This window comes from Eschrichtius robustus, chromosome 19, assembly GCF_028021215.1.
Source record: "Eschrichtius robustus isolate mEscRob2 chromosome 19, mEscRob2.pri, whole genome shotgun sequence".
Classification (NCBI taxonomy): domain Eukaryota; kingdom Metazoa; phylum Chordata; class Mammalia; order Artiodactyla; family Eschrichtiidae; genus Eschrichtius; species Eschrichtius robustus.
In genome coordinates this window covers 4,744,265-4,766,937 of record NC_090842.1, presented here as the reverse complement: position 1 = coordinate 4,766,937, position 22,673 = coordinate 4,744,265, and the positions used below count along the sequence as shown (strand labels likewise).

The 22,673-nt window shown below is 46.6% G+C and overlaps 1 protein-coding gene across 1 annotated transcript in view; it reads left to right on the top strand.

Moving 5' to 3' along the window:
• Window positions 1-18,580: 18,580 nt before the first annotated feature.
• USP10 (ubiquitin specific peptidase 10) overlaps window positions 18,581-22,673 on the top strand; it is a 72,792-nt gene continuing 68,699 nt past the window's right edge. The window contains exon 1 of the mRNA XM_068527426.1: window positions 18,581-18,695. Within this exon, the coding sequence (XP_068383527.1) occupies window positions 18,675-18,695 (21 nt within the window). The 5' untranslated portion in view covers window positions 18,581-18,674. The remainder of the gene's footprint in view (window positions 18,696-22,673) is intronic.

The following is a 22,673-nucleotide window of genomic DNA, read 5'->3' as shown; positions in this document are numbered from 1 at the left end:
AATGTTCACTAGAGAGCATTCACCATGGAAGAGGCCACCCCAGTGCTGACACAACAGGCATATGACCAGAGTAGCCATGGCAACAGGGATGAAGGCTGTGCATGGGCTCCATTTACCAAGGCTTATCTAGCTGTTGCCACTGCCACCAACGTAGACCAGTGTCAAGCCCCACATATGGTACCATCCCTCAAGGAGACCCACCTACCGCTTGGCGGCCAGTTGGTTACATCAGACCCCTTCTACCCTGGAAGGCTCAGCAATTCATCTAGACCGGAATTAATGATAATCCAGGTATAGGTTTGCTTTTTCTGTCCAAAGGATCTCTGCTAGCGTCACTATCTGATGGCATACAGAATGCTTGATCTGCTGACGTGGAATCCAACGTAACATCCCCTTGAACCAGAAGACGCATTTTATAGGAAAGGAGGTAAGGAGGTGAGCATATAGCCATGGGATTCCTGGTCCTATCACCTATACCAGGAGCTTCCAGCATGATAACATGACAGAAAGATCTTTTGAAAGCACAAAGTGCCAGCTTAGAGATGATTCCCTGAGAGTTTGGCATACTATCTCCCCAAATGCAATCTACTCCCCAACTTAACTACCAGTAGAGTATGATGTCTCCCCAAAAGGTAGAATACATTGGTCCTGGAAGCAAGGGACAGAGAAGCAGGTTTGGTCCTGGTCAGTACCACTCCCAGCAACCCTGTAAGAGGTGTGCTTCTCATCCCTCCAACTTTTGGCTCTGTGGGCCTAGAGGTCCAAGTTCTCAGAGGAGTTAATGTTTCCACCTAGGGACACGGAACGGTCCCCATTAGACTTTAAGCTCTGACTTCTACCTGGTGGAAAACTTTAAATGTGTGGATTTTATGTTATGTCAATTATATCTCAATAAAGCTGTTATAAAGTGAATGAGTAGGGCTTCCCTTGTGGCGCAGAGATTAAGAATCCTCCTGCCAATGCAGGGGACACAGGTTCAAGCCTTGGTCCAGGAAGATCCCACATGCCGCAGAGCAACTAAGCCTGTGCGCCACAACTACTGAGCCTGCGCTCTAGAGCCCGTGCTCCGCCACAAGAGAAGCCACTGCAGTGAGAAGCCCACGCACCGCCACGAAGAGTAGCCCCCGCTTGCCACAACTAGAGAAAGCCCGCGCACAGCAAGGAAGACCCAACACAGCCAAAAATAAATAAATAAATAAATTTATATTAAAAAAAAAGAAAGTGATACATCAAGAAGCCAACAGTGTTTGTCTTTGAAGAGAAATGAGTTTTTCTTCTTTCTACTTTGCTTTACTCTCTTTAACACTCTGAGCTTGTATTGCCTTCATAATCGGAAAGAATTAAAACAAACTGGCATCTCCCAAGTAGGATGGCGCCTCAGTCTCCTGCCTCTGACCCTTCATCCCATTTGTTTGAGGTCATGGTTGGTCCTAGTGGGGGTAATGATGACAGGTGGTTGGGTGCCCCTCCCCCTCTCCGGGGAGGCTACCCTCCCCAGAATCTGCTCATGAAGTTAAATTCAAAATCATTGTATAACTAATGTATCCATACTGCTAAGCGCAGCAACACTATCTTATATGCAAAACACTTTTATTTAATCGTAGAGCAAGCGCAGCATAGTAATTACCCATCAAACGGGAATTACGGTTTTATTAATTTTTAAACTTCCATGAAAAGAAAGCATCTTAAATTGGAAAGAAACAATCCATGTCACAAGCCAGTTAGTCAAAAAATGTTTGTCTGTTTGGAGGGGCCAGAATGATCATGGTAACATCTACCTTTTATGAAATGCTTATCATGGACCAGGCACCATGCAGAACCCTTGGGATTTGATGTCTCTTCACTTCCATGATGGAGATGCATCTTGTAAATCATGAGATTAGAGATGAAGAAACAGAGACAGAAGAATTAAATCTCTTGTTGAGGGGGCAGAGCTGGAATTTAAGCCTTGGAGCATTTAACTCAGAAGTGGGGCAGTGTTAGCCAGCACGCTGCGTCGTCAGTACAGGTGTGTTCTTAACCTCTGTTCACAAAGGTGTGTTGACGCAAACGAAGAAAAAAATAAGGCACTATGCCTCTAGAGGAGAACTGTCATTCCCTTGGCTTGTGTTTCTCTCTCCCATCAGACTGAGAGCAACCAGAGAGGTTCTGTTACCGATCACCCGACACACAGTGAGGCCAAACAAACTGAAACGCCGGAGTTTGGAGCAGAGAAAGGTTTACTGCAGAGCTAAGCAAGGAGAACGGCTAGCTCGTGCTCAGAAAAACCCAAACTCACCAATGGTTTTCGTGGAGACGTTCACATAGGCAAAATTTGGGGGAAGGGCTGCAGGGCTTGTGACTTTCATCTGATTGGTTGGTGGTGAGGTAACAGGGCGGTGCTTCAGGAATCCTGTGCTCAGCCTGAAGTTACCATCCTCCACCTGGGTGGGGGTCTTAGTTCCGCAGAAGAACTCAAAGACATTGTTATGGGGAATTCCCTGGCGATCCAGTGGTTACGACTTGGCACTTTTACTGTCATGGCCTGGGTTCAGTCCCTGGTCGGGGATTCCACAAGCCACGTGGCAAGGCCAAAAAGAAAGGAAAAAAAAAAATTGTTTATGTATATCCCTTGAGGAGGAACCAGGACCCTGCCCCATGGCTACACTATTATTTCTTCAACGCTCCTCCTTTGTTTCTGCATCCCCTCCCTTCCCTGATTAGCAACCATTTGGATTTGCCCTCTGGAACTCAGGGAAGGTCAAGGTGGCTGAATGAAGCCTATTTCCTACAAACAAGAAACAAGGGACACAGAAAGGGCTTATACCCGGGACTGCCCCACAGGATCCTGCTCTATTTCCTAGACCGTCCCATCTACCCAGCCCAGCAAAACAGAAATCCGTATGCCGTTCGGATAACATTGCCTCTCTCTCACCTTCCACAACAGTTGATGAGTTCCATTACATCAATATCTTTCAGTTCTTTCCCCTGTGAACCAGCTCCTCTGCAGCATTCTGTTCAGGATGGCTTAATTGGGAAGTCTATGAATTTTCTCTAGCTTCAGGTATGGCTGTATCCAGGAGTTCACAAAGTGTCTCCAGCCTGGTTTTCAGTTGCAGGCTCTTAACTAGCACCAAGTCCTCCTATCTGTTTGTGCTCCTCCAACTTCACCACCTTCCCATCTATTTACCTGCCAATCCCTGAGATGTCTTTCTAAAATGAAAATGTGATCACCAAAAGCTTTCAATGGCAGGATAACTTAACTCCTCCCTTGGCACGACCTGTCATATGTCGAGCTCCCCAATCTCACCTCCCACTCTTTTTCCCCACGTGCCATATAAAGAAAAATTATCCCCAGTTTGGAACACTGGACGCCCTCAGGATGTTATAGCAGACTACCACAGCTTTGTTCTCAAGTCTGCCCAAGGGTCATCTGACTCCCAAGGCATCAGGAGCCCCCTGAGGGAGTCACAGCCCAGATTGCTGGCCTGCCTGCTCCTGGAATTTCTGATTTGGTGGGCCTGAATTTGGGGGGAGCCTGAGCATCAGATTTCTAACAATTCCCTGGGGCAGAATCAACTAGTCCAGGGACCACACTTCGAGAACCTCAGCTCTAGGGCAAATTTTTCCTGGAAAGAGCCAGTTAGTAAAGATTTCCTGGGCCAGAGGATCTGTGTTGCAACTATTCAACTCTGCTGCTGCAGCAGGAAAGCAGCCAGAGGGGATATGTAAATGCGCGGGCTTGAACGTGTTCTGATAAAACTTTGTTTACATAAACAAGCAGTGGGCCTTATCTGACCCAGAGTTTGCCTCTCCAAGGAATGGTCATTTTGTTTGACTTATTATTTATCCTGAGGACCTACACTCTGTCAATTTAGATGTTAACTTGTAGGAGTATTAGTAAGTTACAAATGACTTTTGTCCCACAGAGATGAAAATGATTTACTTCTGGAAGAAAAGATAGCCTCAAATGCTACGGTTTTATCGCCTTGTAGGGCATTAACCTTTCTGCGTTGGACTTTATCATTTTATTCCAGCATTCTTTCTCTCATTAACTATACAGACTCAGTGTCTTGTGTTCTCCCTTGAACCCACCCCTGACCCTGCTGCTTTTCCTGAGCTACGCGAACCTCTGACATGGGCTCACTATTATATTTGCATGTCATGTTTTAACTTTTGGAAAATGACACTTGCACACCGACAATAATAATGTATTTATGGCACTCATTTGGTGGTACGTGACAAAATTCCAGTCCAAAGTAGCAAAAGTTTGAAGGGGGCGGGGGTCTCAGTCCATGTGGAAATCTGAGTTGTCTCCAGTTTCAAGCTGCTGTGCCCAAGGGCTCAAGAAATATTGTCAGCTCTCTCTCTCACCTGTGTCTCTGTCTCTGTCTTTCTCTCCCTCTCTCCATCTTTTGTCTCTGCTGAAATCTGCTTGGCTTCTTTTTTTTTAATTGAAGTGTAGTTGATTTACAAGATTGTGTTAGTTTCAGGTGTACAGCAAAGCGATTCAGTTATACATATACACAGATTCTTTTCCATTATGGTTTATTACAGGATATTGCATACAGTTCCTGCTTCGCTTCTAAAGAGGGGATTCTCACGTGACCACAAGTTGCCCACCCACTAGAAGCCTGGCATTCAGTGTGTGGCCCCATTACAGGGCTTGTCTTTGTCTCATGGGCTCTGACGTATCCTGGGAGCAGTTCGATGGACCCAGCTTGGGTCAGGTGCCCTGCAGGAGCCAAACACTGAGCTCGGTTGTTGAGAATCACCCTCTGATTAGCTGGGTCCAGATCAGGGCCCGACCCTGGGGTAGGGGAGCGTGGGAGCCGCCCGCCCCCAAGAAGGAACAAGATGATTCCGGAGTAGGAGTGGGGTGCTGGGCAGACCAGCGTAATTCTTCTGCTACTACAGACGACTACTGTAGTCGGCTACTACTACTGCTGTTTCTACTGTGCCTACAACAACAATAACAACAACAAATAATAATAATACCTTGTACTTATTATTATTATTTTTTAAAATTTATTTATTTTTATGTTCGGCTGTGTTGGGTCTTTGTTGCTGAGTGCGGGCTTTCTCTAGTTGCGGCGAGCGGGGGCTCCTCTTCATTGCGGTGCGCGGGCTTCTCACTGCAGTGGCTGCTCTTGTGGCGGAGCATGGGCCCTAGGCACGCGGGCTTCAGTAGTTGCAGCACACGGGCTCAGTAGTTGTGGCTCGCGGGCTCTAGAGCGCAGGCTCAGTAGTTGTGGCGCACGGGCTTAGTTGCTCCGCAGCATGTGCGATCTTCCCGGACCAGGGCTCGAACCCGTGTCCCCTGCATTGGCAGGTGGATTCTTAACCACTGCGCCACCAGGGAAGCCCTGTATTTATTATTGAGTTCATGCTAAGGACCCAGCACTGTGTCAAATGCTTGATCTTCCTAATATGCTTCCCATCACAAACAGCTCCACATTCTTCCTACCGGCATTAGCTCCATTTCACAGAAGAAGACACTGAGGCTTGGAAAAGCTAAGTACCTCACCCAAGTTTACACAGCTAATAAGTGACAGGGATTGTGACCCAAGTCCATCCAAATCTGAAGCTTGTGTGGTTTCCAATAGTGCTTGTGCTGGGGCTTGCAAGATGAATAAATTAGGAGTCTGCCAGGTTAGACTGGAGGGATTAGGGAAGGGTGTTTTAGACAGAGGGAAGGGCACTGCTAAGCTATGGAGTGGTGGGAGACCACATTGCGTCTGGGAATGCAACCCAGTAAGGCCATGGCCAGGCCAGAGAGCCTCACGGTGGTTCTCTGTCCAGGCTGCGTGTTAAAACACCTGGGGGGAGGGGGACTTCCCTCGTGGCCCAGTGGTTAAGAATCCACCTGCCAGTGCAGGGGACATGGGTTCGAGCCCTGGTCCGGGAAGATCCTACATGCCGCGGAGCAACTAAGCCAGTGCACCACAACTACTGAGCCTGCGCTCTATAGCCCGTGCGCCACAACCACTGAAGCCCGGGCACCTAGAGCCCGTGCTCCGCAACAGGAGAAGCCACTGCATAAGACACCCGCGCACCGCAATGAAGAGTAGCCCCTGCTCGCCACAACTAGAGAAAGCCCGCGCGCAGCAACGAAGACACGATAAGGCCAAAAAAAAAAAAAAAAAAACAAGACACAGCTGGGGGGATGGGGTGTTCATTAAACACACCCAGAGATTTTGATTGAATTGATCTAGGATTGGGTCCCAGTGTCAGTATTTTAAAACTATAAATAAAAGCAAAAGCAAAAACTCCTCAAGAAGTTTTAACATAACAGCACAAACATGGTAGCAAAGTCCAGATTTTGGAGGCAGATGACTCTTGTTACTAAAGAGACAAAGACCAACACCAGTGGCAGAGCCACTCTGGCACCCCGGTCACCTGGTGCCCTGTTATAGTGACAGATGGTAGTGTAAGCAGATACGTTAGGGGGTCCCCTAAAGGAATGGCTTTCTTGACATACGAAAGCCAGTTTGGCCTAAGCCGTTTTGTGAGCTAAGCCCGGCCACCATGCTTGCCCTCGAACAGGTCTCAGTCATCAATGATCTTAAAAGAACACAGGAGTGCAGGAATAGAGAAAAGGCAGTGACAAGCGGAGTCCTAGTTCCTCCACAAGGGTTATACATAATAATATATCTTTGAGTTCTGCAGGAACTAAGGCCCCCACCCAGGTGGCGGATGGAAGCAGGATGCCAGTCAACTAAGACTTGGACTCTGTCGACCTTGGCCCCAATTCTATGCCAAATCCTTCTCTGCTCATGCCCGTTCATGAGTTGTCATATTCCCTTAGCTTCAAACTTCCCCACTTTGGCTCTTGGGGAGATACTGCTTTGGGAAAGATCCCCGGTGTTCTCCTCACTTGCTGCAAGTGATAATAAATACTTCCTTCTCTCCATCTTTGTCTTGGTTGTGTCTATTGGCTTGACACCCACCAAGAGAAGAACCCAGGTTTCAGGTAACAGTAGGAGAGCTACAGAGCCCAACAAGGTGCTGGGTGGGGAGGTGGGAGCAGGTTTATTGGTCAGCACGCAGGAACTATCCTTGAAACTCAAGGGCTTTTCAGAGAGTAAAGGTGCAGACGCAGTGAAACTTGAGTTATTTGAAGGCAGTGAGGGTAGAAGTCACGGCCAAGGTCTCAGGCATCCAACAGACCTGGGTTCAAATCCTGACTTGACCAGGGACTAGGGGAGGGAGATAGGGTAGGCAGATTCACAACTTGCTCATCTGTAAAATGGGGCTAATGATAAGAGCTCCTCTTTCATAAGGTTGTGGTGAGTGTTACACAGGCCTATAGACACAAAATATCAGCCCAGAGCCTAAGTAGTGAGTGTCATCAGGGACTACTATCCCTATACATGACTTAATGTCCATCCCCTGGGTGATGAGGTCCTGGGGACTCAGGAGAAACGCAAGATTATTTGCCCGGTGTCTCCACAAAGTCTCTTGCAGGTGAAAAGGCTAATCTTCTAGGCTCTGCATTTTATTTTATTTTTTTGGCCGTTCCACGCAGCTTATGGGATCTTAGTTCCCCAACCAGGGATTGAACCCATGCCCTCGGCAGTGAAAGCGCGGAGTCCTAACCACTGGACTACCAGGGAAGTCCCTAGGATCTGCATTTTGGTCCTTCAAAACATAAGTGAATAAAATTCAACTAAATACAGAGTTGGCTATCTCCATTTGCCATTAGACAATCTTATTAAGGGACAGGAGTCCTAGGAATATGTCTGTATCTGTGTTTTGGAGATTGTTTGGTGCCACAGACTAAATGTTTGTGTCCCCCACACCACCCCCCAAATTTGTATGTTGAAATCTCTCCCCCAACATGATGGTATTAGAAGCCGGGGCCGGGGAATTCCCTGGCTGTCCACTGGTTAGGGCTCTGCCCTTCTACTGCAGGGGCACAGGTTCGATCCCTGGTCAGGGAACTAAGATCCCGCATGCCACATGGCTGCAGCCAAAAAATTTTAAAAATTAAAAAAAAAAAAAAAAAAAAGGAGCTGGGGCCTTTGGGAGGTGATGAGGTCATGAGGGTGGAACCCTCATGAGTGACATTAGTGACCTTATAACAAGAGCCCAGAGAGCTCCCTCCTGCTTCTGCTGTGTGAGGACACAGAGTAAAGATACCACCTATGAACCAGGAAGCAGGCCCTCACCAGACACTGACTCTGCCAGTGCCCTGATCTTGGATTTCTCAGGCTCCATAACTTTGAGAAATGAATGTTTGTTGTTTATAGGGTCTCAACCGGGTTGGGACGTCCTGGGGGTCTCCCACACGTGGCTGGCAGTGGGTGCTGGCTGTCAGCTGGGAGCCCAGCCAGGGTGAGGTCAAGGATTCTTGATTCTCCTCCACAGGGTCTCTCTGTCACTTGGGCTTCTCACACCATGGGGGCTGGTTTCCAAGGAAACGCTCCAAGTGCTCAAGAGAAAGGCTCAGCCTAGGAATCTACACAGCATCACTTCCACGGCCTTCTGTTGGTCAAAGCAAGTCCCGGGGCCAGCTCAGATCCAAGGGGAGAAAAGGAGACTCCATCTCTCTACGTGGAGTGTCGAGGATTGGCTGCCATCTTTAATCTTCCACACAGGTGGCTCTGAGGTGTCAACTCAGGAAGAAATCCCCACGGTGACTTTGAACCTGGTGGAGCTATAGGCTAGCATGCTTTAGAGCACATTTCAAAAGGGGGTGTGGCGGGAAAGAATGTTTTGGAACCAATGGACGAAGAGTCAAAATCTTGATGTTTGGAAGTAATAGTTTTCAGAGATAAAAGAGATCTTGGAAATTTGAGGCCATCCTCCATGTGTTGCTAGAGAAGACCCCAGATACAGAAAGTGGCTTGTACTCGTTCTCAGGAGACCTCCATTCTGGTTCGTTAACTAACTGCTTCACAGATTCAGCATGTTATTTATGGAACACTTATGTGACAGGGGCTTCTCTAGGCTCTGAGGATATTACAGTGAACAAAACAAATAAATATCTCTGCTTTTGAGGAGGTTCCATTTCAGGGAGCAAGACAGACATTAAAGGAAATGAATTAATTAAATATATGGCTTGTGAGTGATAAGTTCTAAGGGGAAAAATGAAACAAGAGGATAAGCAGTGTTGGGAAGGATGTTCCCATTTTATCTGGGGCGGCCAGGGAAGTTGTCACGAGAGGGTGACCCTGGAGAAAAGGGAGGAGTGGCCACGGGGACGTGGGGAGGGCATCCCAGGCAGGGGGAGCAGCTAGTGCATATGTCCTGGGGCAGAAGCATCCTGGCCTGTTTGAGGACTGGCAAGGAGGCCAGTGTGCTGGAGCAGAGGGAATATGGGGGAGAGGAACAGGAGATGAAGTGAGGCTGGACCAGCTCTCCTAGGATCTCATAGGTCACCGTATGGACTTCTCCTCAGAGCGATGGGCAGAGGGACAGGATCCAATTGGAGTGTTAACAGGATCCCTCTGGCTGCTGCATGGAGGGTAGACGGAAAGAGACCAGGGTGAAACTGTAGGATATTCTATTAGTAGAGAATTGCCACCGTCCAGGCAAGGAGAGAGGGGCTAATTTTCCTCTGTCTCTAACTAGCTGGGTGAGCTTGCCAAGTTTGCAAAATCTAGATTGTCCTGGAATGGGAGAAGGAGAATCCCTACTCAGGAAAAGACAGGAAGGTGATTTTTGAAGGCTTGAAGCTGTCACCCCCCTGTCTGGAGAGGCTAGCTACCATTCAAATGTTCTTTGGGGCCCTAACTCTTCATGAAGTCATCAGGAACTCATGGAGTACTCACCACGTGTTAGAGATTCTGCCTCGTGTTGGGACTACAGTGGAAAGCAAGGCGAGCGTGGTCCCCACCTCCCCAGAGCAGAATCGTGATTGCTGGGGCTGAAGCAGAAACCAGCATGTGATGGGACAAAACCATCGCTTACTCTCCTGTTCGATTTCATCAGCAGTAAGTGGCCTCCTTAAGAGGAGTCACTGCTGTCAAGAAACCCTTGGGTGGGGACTTCTCTGGTGGCGCAGTGGTTAAGAATCCACCTCCCAATGCAGGGGACACGGGTTCGAGCCCTGGTCCGGGAAGATCCCACATGCCGCGGAGCAGCTAAGCCCGTGCACCACAACTACTGAGCCTGCGCTCTAGAGCCCACGAGCCACAACTACTGAGCCCACGTGCCACAACTACTGAAGCTCGCGTGCCTAGAGCCCATACTCCGCAACAAGAGAAGCCACTGCAGTGAGAAGCCCGCGCACCACAACGGAGAGTAGCCCCCACTCACCGCAACTAGAGAAAGCCCGTGCTCAGCAACAAAGACCCAACCACAGCCTAAATAAATAAATAAATAAATTAGAAAAAAAAAAAGAAACAAACCCTTGGGTGGTTCCCCCAGCTAAAATGTGCTCAACCAGCCACCAAGTCATTGCTTATTTTATTACTTAATGATTAAAAAAAAAGTCCAGGGAAGATAATAAACACATGACAGCGTCCTCCATGATGGAAATACTGGGACCAACCTGCCTGGGACAATGTGAGCTGAGAACACGTGTGTGTCTCTGTATGTACAGTCCGTGTATGGATACGTGCTGCATGTACGTTGTTTTACTCACCTTCCTATCTCCAGCGTCTATATGGACACTTGCATAGAGTAGGAGCTCTCTACGCTTTGCCGAATGAATAAATACGTGAATTAAACGATCGGCTTATGGGGAATTATTGTTAAGACTCGAGCTTTCCCTGCAGGGGGCCCGGGTTGGATCCCTGGTCTGGGAACTAAGATCCTGCAAGATGTGCAGCGTGGCCAAAAAAAAAAAAAGATCGTCTTTTATTTTTTTAATCTACTTTTTTTTTTTTTTTTTTTTTTTTTTTTAATGTGGGATCTTCCCGGACCAGGGCTCGAACCCGTGTCCCCTGCATTGGCAGACAGATTCTCAACCACTGCGCCACCAGGGAAGCCCCAAAAGATCGTCTTTTGCATTTAAAGGATTTAATTGGAGTGCCTAGCACACAGCCCTCTGTAAATGGTAGATGTTGTTATCATTTCTCCGACACCATCTCTGCCAAGACTCCCTGGCTCCCTCACCCCCGACTCAGCTGCTAGGCCAACCCTGGGCTTTAGAGGTACTGAGTGTACGCCTCTAGTTCACTCCTTCCACCCCTTCACGCTCCACCACACCACGTGGAGGGTCAGTGGTGTCTGTTTCTTGGGGTGCCTGGGCTGACCCTTATTTATGATGCCGTTATATGGCTGTTATATACGAACTCATTTAATCCTGATGACCACACTTTGAAAAAGGTGTCAAAGGAGGAAACCAAGGCTTCCTGCAGTGGACGTGCCCACGGGTCACCCCCTACTGACTGGCAAGAGCTGGGAACTGAACTTGGACCTCTGGGACACCAAAGCCCATGTTATAGATTCCAATCACATCCATGCTAATAACAAGCTCATGGGGGAAAAAAAAAAATCAAACAATCACAGGGCTTGTGCCAGAGTGCTGGAGTCATGGATTATTATTTTTTTTTTCCAAATCTCTTGATTTTGTTACAGTAATCAATCTTCACTTGAGAGTAGAAAAGATACTTATTTTGGTAGGCTAAAGGAGCTTGAAAGAATGCTACACTATTTCTTCCCACCCCCAGCTGTCTGTCTGGAAGGAAAATAAAATATGTTAGATGAAAATCAATGAAAAATAAGAAATTCTTTGATGAATGGGAAAGGGAAGGGTTTGTAGGGGTGACTGAATCAAGAAACATGAAAGGGTATTAAATAGTGATGTCGCCACTTTAACTAATTAGTAATGTGAATGTGTTGCAGTTAATGGATTAATGTACATGGTACAAGCTGCCTTTCGTCGTCCCAGTTGATCTCAGTATCTACCTCAAGAGGCAGGCAGGACACACTGGCCTTTCCTGCTTATGTAGGAACCAAGTTACAGAAAATCAATGATTCCTTTGAGTTCTCAAAGTGACTTGAGGCCGGAATTAACGCAACCCAGACCAATTGCGCATCTTACCTTGTCTTATTCCTTTTCTTGAGCACTCTTCCCCCTGGCCAAGGTCCTTTGAGATAGTGGCACCTGTTCTGATATCTGGGGACAGTGCCCCACCCTGGGGAGGGCAGAGACAAGGAAATAAGTACAAAAGAGAAGGGAGGAACGGCACCGGTGCTGTGCGGGTATTTTACTCAAGAAGAGACATCAACTATACGAGTTCTGCCACCAAGAATAAAAGAGCAAAAGAAGAAATAAATGGGTGAACAACACCATTCAGGGAGCTGAGATGAGAGGCAGCAACCTGTGTTCCCTCCTCCATCTGCTGGGCTGAATTTGATGCTGATGTTTAAAGATTTAACATATTTGAGATAACATGCCCTGAAGAACAAGCCGTGATTAGGGGCTCAGGGGGACAACATGAGGTTCCTTTCCTTTCGGCTCTGGATGAAAAACCCTCAGAGTTGGTTTTATTAAGTGACACAGAGGGAAGAAGACCGTGTGACAATGGAAGCAGAGATTGGAGTGCTGAAGCTCTAAGCCGAGGGTCCCCAGCAGCACCAGAGGCTGGAGAGAGGCCTGAAATAGCTGCTTCCCCAGAGCATCTATTTGTTACAGCAGCCCTAGGAAACTCATACAGGCAGTATGAGCAGTATGACCTACTAGGCAGCTCCTCTCCCGAGGGAATGGGATTGCTCTGATGGGCAAATTTGGCTCAAGGACTTTTACCCAGCCCTTCCCCATCCCCACTCCTGCCCAGGGGACAGCCAGACACCAGTCCAGGTCTCTCCCCGCCGCCCCCAGCTCCCTCCCATTTCCCCTCTTGCTTCTCAGAGGAACTGACCGGACACTCTCATATCTCAGATTCAGTGGTTCTCAAGATTTCACCTTTTTTGCTTCATCTATTCCTTTTTCCTTTCTGTTTTTTTCTCACATCTCTTGAAGCAAATCCCATACATCTTGTCATTTCACCTGTACATATTTCAGCATATATCCCTTAAAACAGGAAGTAGTGTTTTCTAGCATAATCTCAAAGCCACTAGCACACCCAGCACATTCGTTGGTGAATAATTCTCTGGTCTCCTCTAGGCCTTAATGCACACTACTAGGTTGTCTCAGAAATGTCTTTTTGAATGAAATAATGCCATTTGCAGCAACATGGATGGACCTAGAGATTCTCATACTGAGTGAAGTAAGTTAGAAAGAGAAACAAATATCATATTATATCGCTGATATGTGGAATCTGAAATATGACACAAATGACCTTATCTACAGAATAGAAACAAACCCACAGACATAGAGAACAGACTGTGGTTGCCAAGAGGGAGGGGGCTAGGGGAAGGATGGGTTGGGATTTGGGGTTAGCAGATGCAAACTATTATACATAGGATGGATAAACAACGTCCTACTGTATAGCATAGGGAACTATCAATATATTCAATAACTTGTGACAAACCATAATGAAAAAAAATGAAAAACACGATGTATATATATTTGTATAACTGATCACTTTGCTGTACAGCAGAAATTAACACAACATTTAAAATCAACTATACTTCAATAAAATAAATTTTTTTTTTTTCTGTGGCTGCCTTGGGTCTTTGTTGCTGCTCATGGGCTTTCTCTAGTTGCAGCAAGCAGGGGCTACTCTTCATTGCGGTGCGCGGGCTTCTCATTGCGGTGGCTTCTCTTGTTGCGGAGTGCGGCCTTCAGTAGTTGTGGCTCGTAAGCTCAGTAGTTGTGGCTCACAGGCTTAGTTGCTCTGCGGCATGTGGGATCTTCCCAGACCAGGGCTTGAACCCGTGTCCCCTGCATTGGCAGGCGGATTCTTAACCACTGGACCACCAGGGAGGTCCTCAGATTTCCCTTCACCTACAAAATTATTGCTGACCCCCAGAAGCTTTTGTTTTTGTGTGTTCTATCTTACTGCTATTTATCACTTCGGAATGAAAACCAAGACGTTTACAAGTACGTATGGCAATTTATTTCTCATAAACTCATTGCATGTCAATGTAAAAAATAACATTTTTAATGAAACATAACTGTTTTCAAAACAAAACATGTTGGTGAGAAGAGTGGCATTATTTTGTATTTTTTTAAAGCTTTTTCATGTCAGCTGCATTCTCATACCTGCTTGTGACTTCAGTTGGTTGTGATATAGTGCTTTGATTGAAGTGTGAAGAAAATCCAGCCTCACACAGGGCATGCAGTTGGGAAAGGGAGAGAGGAGTATTTTCCTGAAAAGTATAGTCCTCATGAGGAATGGCCTTTTTTAAGAAAAAAAGAAAGAAAAAGGAATGACCTTTTTTGGCAATTATGGATATTTTTCTCTGTTGCTCTGTGAAAAGCAGACAAATTTTTTAAAGGAAAATTGGAAAGTGGAATTTGAAATCATCTCTGAATTTTTCGTACACTGTTAGATTAAAGTCCATTGGTCTATCTTGTACTTTGAATGGATCTTTTATTCATGCATGATTTTATAACATCCTACATGGGTCATTTGGAAAATATTGATTCAGTGAGTTATACACATCTTCCAAATGTTGAAATGTTCCATTAGTCAATATTTTAAAAAAAAAATCTCATTTGTTACTATCACCATCAATCTCATCAGAAAAGTCCTTCAGTGTTGGGAAGCTGCCCAGCTCACAATGGTGGATACATTTCCTCAAATTCTAATTTTTGTTAGAAAGCTTGAATTTTATCATTGGCAATAAATCCTGTCAAATGCACTGAGCCTGTGCAAACATCACCTTCCTTTCCAAAAAGTCTGGGAATCCTAATGATAATTTCCATCATTTATCGAGCCCTTGTTCTATGCTGAAGTCTTACTAAGCAATTTACGTACATTTTCTTGTCATTATATTCATTTCTACTACATTCCTGAAAGGTATTGTTCCTCCTATTTTACAGATGAGGAAACTGAGGTCCAGAGAGGTAGGTACTTGCCCAAGGTCACACAGCTAGTGGTACTCTTCTATACTATCAGAGTTTCAGAAAAGAATTTTCCAGGTAGGACAGGTCTAACTGAAATACTCTGACCCCTTGGGCCCAGGAGTTAACTCCTGCTTGTCAGAACATGTATCCATTGGTTCAGATGGGGAAATATGGGTGCCCTCTCAAGACATAGCCATCAAGGCTTAGCTCAAATGTTACCTCCTTGGAGAAAACATACAGCCTCCCTGGGATACAATAAAAAGTCCCTTATCACTTATTGCTTGGTAGTTAAAAAGTGCTCAGCACCATACCCCATGTGCTAGATCCATTACTTTGTTTCCTCCTGGCAACAGGCTTGCAAAGGAGGTGGTATTATCCCCTATGTTAATTTCCTGTTGTAACAAATGACCACAAATTGACTGGTTTACAAATTATTATTTTATAGTTCTGTAGGTCAGAAGACTCACTGGGCTAAAATCAAGGTGTAGGCAAGGCTTTGTTCCTCCTGGAGGCTTCAGGAGAGAGTCTGTTTCTTTTCTAACTTCTAGAACCTCCTGCATTCCCTGGCTCATGACCTTGCCTTCATTTTCAAAGCCAGCTGCTTAGCATCTTGAAATCCCCTCCGCACCTCCCCACCCCCCGCCCTCCCCGCCCTCCCCACCCCCATGGCCCCCGCCCGCCCCCTCCCCCCCCCCCTCCCCCCCTCCGCCCCTTGTTACTTCTCTGATTGTCTGACCTTCTGGCTTCCTCCCTCTTTCTTTTTTTAAGGATCTTTGTGTTTATATGGGTCCCACCCACATAATCCAGAACTATCTCTTCATCTCAAAGTCCTCAATTTAATCCCATCTGCAAAGTCCCTTTACCATGTAAAGTCACATCTGCACAGGTTCTGGAGATTAGGAAGTGAACATTTTGGGGATGAGATTATTCTGCCTACCACACCTCCTTTTACAAAAGAGTCATAGAAAGTCTAAGTAACCTGCTGAAATACATGCAACCCAGTGAGTGGGGGACTCAGGATTTTATTTCAGGCCTGTCTTGACTCTGGGTTCCTCCCTTGGCTCGTAGTGCAAGTATGAGGGTTTGCTAAGGACTGCAGGGCCCACAGTGTTTGTTCATATTTTCCTTTTCACATTTATCTCCTTGTATTGAAATTATGTGGTGCCACCATTAAAAACAAACAAACAAAAAACATACTGTTGGTATTCCGTGGCAGTCCAGTGGTGAGAGGACTCCATTGTAGGGGGCACGCCACGAGTCTGATCCCTGGTTGGGGAACTAACATCCTGCAAGCTACCCAGCGCGGCCAAAAAACCCCCAAAAAACAAACAACCAAAAAAAAAAAAAAAAAAACCACCCCCCAAAAAACCCTAATAGTGTCAATATTAAAAAAAAAAAAATTGTGGTAATATCTCTGTAAGTGATTTGAAAATTAGAACTGGGTCTCATTGATCATAATTTTGATTTTTTTTTTTTTTTTTTGGCTGAGTTGGGTCTTTGTTGCTGCGCGCGGGGGCTACTCTTTGTTCTGGTGCGTGGGCTTCTCACTGTGGTGCTTCTCTGGCTGCGGAGCACGGGCTCTAGGGGCGCGGGCTCAGTAGTTGTGGCATGTGGGCTTAGTTGCTCTGTGGGATCTTCCTGGACCAGGGCTCAAACCTGTGTCCCCTTTTTTGGCAGGCAGATTCTTAACCACTGTGCCACCAGGGAAGTCCCATAATTTTGATTTTTTGTTCAAGAACCGTTATGATGAAAATCAGATATCAACCATCACGTCACCAATGTGTTTTCATATCCCTCCGTGTCTTTCTCTATATGTAGGCAGAATTTTTCTGTGGTTTTAATCACAGCATGGATACAGTATTGTATTCTGTTTCCCTAGCTTTTTTTTTTTGGCTGAGCCGCGGGGGCTTGTGAGATCATATTGCCCTGACTGGGGATCGAACCCGGGCCACCGCAGTGAGAGCACGGAGTCCTAACCACTGGACCGCCAGGGAATTCCCTTCCCTAGCTTTTTGTTAAATTTTTTTTTCAAGCATACAGAAAAGTTGATGGTACCACTTAGATCCGAAAATTGTTAACATTTTGCATTATTTACTTTCTCTCCATCTATGTGTACTTGTGTGTGCTTATATAATTTTATTTTTTGTTGCACCATTAAAAAATAACTCAGGTATTATGACATTCACCCCTAAATTCTTCAGACGCATATCCTAACAAAAGAACATTCTCTCACATGAGCGTAATATCATTATTATACTATGAAAGTTACCAATAATTCACTAAAATCATCTACATCCAAGCCATATTCAACTTTCTCCAACTGTCAAAAAAAATTTACCAGGTTAAAAAACACCAGTATCCAATCAAGATTCACACATTGTATTCGGTTAAGTTTTTTTTTTAGCTCTTTTATTTTTAGAATTTTGTGTTGAAGTATAGTTGATTTAAAATGTGTTAATTTCTCCTGTACAGAGAAGTGATTCAGTTATATGTATATATGTTCTTTTTCATATTCTTTCCCGTTGTGGTTTATCGCAGGCTATTGAGTATAGTTCCCTGTGCTATACAGCAGGACCTTGTTTTTTATCTATTTTATATATAGTAGTTTGTATCAGTTTAGCTCTTTTATTTTAGACAATCCCTTCCCCTTCTTATATTTTTCAGGGCTTCCCCTTTTTGAAAAGACCAGGCCCTCTGCCTTATGGAATGTGGCAATGGATCTTACTGTTGATCCCCTCTGCTCAGCACGGGGTCTGGTAATAGTAGCCTCTCTGTCTGTTCGCTGAGCACTTGAAAACAGTGATCATGGTTATGAATAATAATCACAGAAGCTTATGTTTATTGAGGGCTGGTGCGTACACACTCACCTAATTTGATCCTCACAGAAATCTTGGGAGTTAAGAAATTTTATTAGCCTCATTAACAGGCGAGGAAACCAAAGACTTAGGAAACGGAATTAACTTGCCCGAATCACTCAGCTAGAAGGGCCAAAGTAGGTGATAAACTGCATGGTCAGGTAGGGGGTTCACTGTTTCTTGAACCAATGACCCGAAAGCTGGCCTGTCTGTATGCGTGCATGTATGTGTGTGATAGGCAACGCTGAGTGCTTACTATTTGCCAGGCCCCAATCCTAAACGCTTTACCGGTGCGTTTTCATTTTTATTTTTTCAAGATATTCTCCAATGCCTAGCTAAAGGCGTGGCACAGAGTAGACGCTCAGATAGTGTTTGTGGAATGAATGAAAAGTGAATAAATTAATGAATGGACGGATGTGACCTCCATAAACTGGGACTACTCTGAGATCTTCAGCGCGCACTTCGGAGACCCCGGCCCAGGACGACCCTGGGGTTCGGGGGCGCGGGCGGACTTCAGGCCGCGGCTCCCGGGCTCCGGACATCCAGCGTCCCGCCCAGCACCCAGGTGGCCTCCCGGCTGGTGAGAAACCCGAGCCGACCGGGCGCTTTGGCGTTATCACCTCCGTCCACTGCCCTTTCCCCTCCGGCGCCGCAGCCGGACCCGGGAGCTCCTGGTCCGCGGCGGCCGGGCCCGCATCCGCTGAGAGCCGCGGGCTCGCGGTCCGCCCCGGGCCGACTCCCGCCGCGCACGCCCACCTGTCGGCCGCGCATGCGCAGCGGCGCGCCCGGCCTCCCCGCGCCCCGCGGCACGCGGCCGGTGCGCAGGCGCGGCGGCCGATGCGAGTGTGTATGTGCGGGCGAGAAGATGGCGGCGGCGGGGGAAGCAGCGTGAGGAGTCGGAGGAGCGCCGAGGCTCGTTGAAACGGGCCGCCATGGCCCTCCGCAACCCGCAGGTAGCAGCCGGCCGGCGCCCCCGGCGGGAAGGGGCCCCGGGCCGCGGGCGGGCTGGCGCCGGGGCGGACTGGCGGGCGGGCGCACCGCGGCCCCGAGCGAGCGTGTGGGAGTGGGGGAGGGCGCCGGGACACGCTGCCCGGGACTAGGCCCCGAGCCTCCCGCCGCCTCCGCGCCTCGGCCGCCTGCAGCCCGGCCCGCCCCGTGCCAGAAACCACCGGGCCCCGCTTCAGAGGGGCGGCGGAGAGGGGGCGCCCGGGCCGGCCTGGAGAGGGCGTGGGGGGCGCGAAGGGGTTAACCTCGGGGCTGGACCGCGGGGCGAGCCGGCGGTGCAGATGGGGCCCTGGCTGCCCCGGGAGGCAGCCGGGAATCTTCGGGAGGCCCTGGGGCGGCAAAGCCTTCCACGCCCTGTGGTCGGCTCTCTGCCCGGAACGAGCCACCAAGATTCGGGGGTGCCCGTTTTCCTCATGGCCCCAAAGGCTGCTTTCGCAGTTTGATTGACCCAGGGCGGGGGGGCGGCTTGCCGGTGTTCTGACTTTTAGACTCAAGTCACTACGAAGCAGCCTAAGGTTACTGGTGCAAAGAAAACTCGAAATAACTCGCCAGGACCATACTTGTACCTGCCTTTGAGTGACATCTTTTGCACGAATCCGCCTCAGCCTGGCTGACACTACTAACGCACCTTGTCAGAGCGGTATCTTAGGGGTCGTTTGTGATAATCCCGTAGTGGAAAGAAAGAGTAAAACGTACGCTTTTAGGGAGATATGAGTGTAGAGTTGAACTCTTATTCCCTCTCCCCGCTCCCACAAATACAATTGGTCTGGATAAAAATCGGCATGTGGTGTTATTTGTCAGGCTTGCTGTGGACCGCTGATGTGTTGACTTCTAAGCCCTAGAAGTTATTGAACGTTTTTATATCATCTCAGTGTGCTGTTGTATCAAATAAGGGAAAATGAAGCAAAGTAGCTGTTGGAAAACTGGTGGCCTGTAAATCGTAACCCTTTCAAAGCAATTGGTTTTTCTTGCCCTTTTGGAAATGGAGTCGGTTTTAGTTAACTATTGGAATTAACGCGTGTCGTGGAATTTGAGACTCGATAACTTAAAAAAAAAAAAAGGAGATCTTACAGGAAGCAGCAATTTTGTTAAATTTTTGGCACTTTAGTTTGCTCTATAACTTTCCCCTTTAAACTTTTGTTCACTTGTACATCTGCGTTTTAAAGTAACTCAGTATAGTTCTCTGCACAAAAAAAAGGGCTTAGTAGTGGTTGAATAAGTTTTACAAGTGTGCAATTTAAAGATTTCTTTCCTTAAGAGATTTGGTGTTTGCCTTTTTCTCAACTTAATTTTTTTTTTAAAATTAAGCTTTGCTCTTATTTTTAAAAAAATTTTTAAATTTTATTATTATTTTTGGCTGCGTTGGGTCTTTGTTGCTGCGCACGGGCTTTCTCTAGTTGTGGCGAGCTACTCTTCGTTGCGGTGCGCAGGCTTCTTATGGCGGTGGCTTCTCTTGTTGCGGAGCACGGGCTCTAGGTGCGCCAGCTTCAGTAGTTGTGGCACATGGGCTCAGTAGTTGTGGCGCACGGGCTTAGTTGCTCCGCGGCATGTGGGATCTTCCCAGACCAGGGCTCGAACCCAGGGCTCGAACCCAGGGCTCGAACCCGTGTCCTCTGCATTGGCAGGCGGATTCTTAACCACTGTGTCCCCACTTCCATTATCAGAAGCACCAATCACAATGCAAATTGAAATGTTAATGAGTAGTGATAATAGGTAAAAGTGATTGTAATTTCATTTACTTTCCTAAATGTCCTAGTATTTATGTGTTATATAGCGATATTGCCTATACACATCTTTAGAAAATTGGAGTGGCAACAGTTAGCTGAACATAAACGTTAGCAGCACTTTGGGTTTATTCTTTTAAAGTTTGATTAGGGCTTCCCTGGTGGCGCAGTGGTTAAGAATCCGCCTGCCAATGCAGGGGACACGGGTTCGAGCCCTGGTCTGGGAAGATCCCACATGCCGCGAAGCAACTAAGCCCGAGCGCCACAGCTACTGAGCCCACGTGCCACAACTACTGAGCCCACGTGCCACAACTACTGAAGCCCGCGTGCCTAGAGCCCATGCTCCGCAGCAAAAGAAGCCACCGCAGTGAGAAGCCAGCGTGCCCGCGCGCTGCAACTAGAGAAAACCCGTGTGCAGCAACAAAGACCCAATGCAGCCAAAAATAAAATAAATAAATTTGTAAAAAAAAATTAAAGTATGATTAAAATGCTTTTAAGTTGTAGCATGCAGAAGGTAGGAAAGGAAATAGTATGAGTTCTCATATTTTTCTTTCTTTTTTTTCATAATTTTCTTTTTAGAAGAATAGTAATGAAAACAAGTAATGAAATCATAGGTGATAGGATTTAATGATTGGATCCTGCTTGAGTCAGGCTAAGCATTTTAATAATTTTGTTTTATTCAGTTACCTGCTGTCCTGAAGGTCCTGCCATAGTCATGGCCATTCATTAATTCAACAAATATTGGTTGGGCTCTCGCCCTCTGCTAAGCACTGTTATTTGTTATTATGCGTGTTACTTGTTTATTATTGGGGATATCAATCACAAATTAACAGTAAGGGTCCTATTTTATTTTTTTTCTTTTATTAAGTTTTTATAAGGGTCCTTTTTTTTTATATAAATGGTTTCCAAATTTATAATTTTAGACAAGTTTTTACTTTAATCACAGTTTTCCCCATCAAGTAATTTTTTCTAATTTTTAAAAATTTATTTATTTATTTATTTATTTATGGCTGTGTTGGGTCTTCGTTTCTGTGCGAGGGCTTTCTCTAGTTGCGGCAAGCGGGGGCCATTCTTCATCGCGGTGCGCGGGCCTCTCACTATCGCGGCCTTTCTTGTTGCGGAGCACAGGCTCCAGACGCGCAGGCTCAGCAATTGTGGCTCACGGGCCTAATCGCTGCACGGCATGTGGGATCTTCCCAGACCAGGGCTCGAACCCGTGTCCCCTGACCCGTGTCCCCTGCATTGGCAGGCAGATTCTCAACCACTGCGCCACCAGGGAAGCCCCAAGGGTCCTATTTTAAAATTGGATATTTAAGGTTACAATTTAAAACATTTATATAGTTTATAGCCTATTTCCATACCATTGATGGAACACTTTTCCCTGGATTGACATGAAACAGTGCAAAACTTAGAAACATTTCTAATGCCAGTAGTTTTCAACGCATTTTAACAAATACAACGAACTTTGACAGTTGAAGTGAAAGTACATCTCTGACATTTGTTGGCATGAGGGAACTGATTAAAATGATTTGGGGTATTTAATTTGAACTGACCAATTCTGTCGTAAACCAGAAGAGGTTTTTGTGATCACTGCAGTCATTTATAGTGAAATCTCTACGATAATGCCTCATACACCCTATTTGGACACGGTGTGGCTGCTCCCGTCTGGTCCTGTGCAGTGGGCTCGCCCTCATCTCTCCACTGCCTCACATACAGCAATGTGGCGCCCACATTTTACACTGTGGAATTTCTTGGATCCGGTTTACAGCATATGGTAGAGTGTTGCTGTATCGTTGAATATCTTTGTAAGTGACAGCTGTATTAGTAGTTCTCCAAAGAGATACATTTTTATTGGAGTTTCATAGTGAGCAACTGAAGTAAATAAAATTATTTGAAATACGGGATATTTGGAGATACCAGTTTTCCTTTGCATAGTGACAGCAAAATCTTGAAACATGTCCTAAGACTAGATAAGCCATTTAAAGCTTGTGCGTTGATGGTCGCCTCAGTGGTTTCTACACAGGAGCCGTGGAGATGAGCCTTATCCAGGGCCTCACCCTCACCCTCTGGAGCCTGTCTTGTGGGGACCAGTGTCCTGAAATGAGCAAATAGTAAGTGGACCGCCTCATTCCAAATTCCTTTCTAGAGCAACAGTTAGGACATATATTCGAGAGCTTTTTTGTGTGGAACTGAAGTGATTTG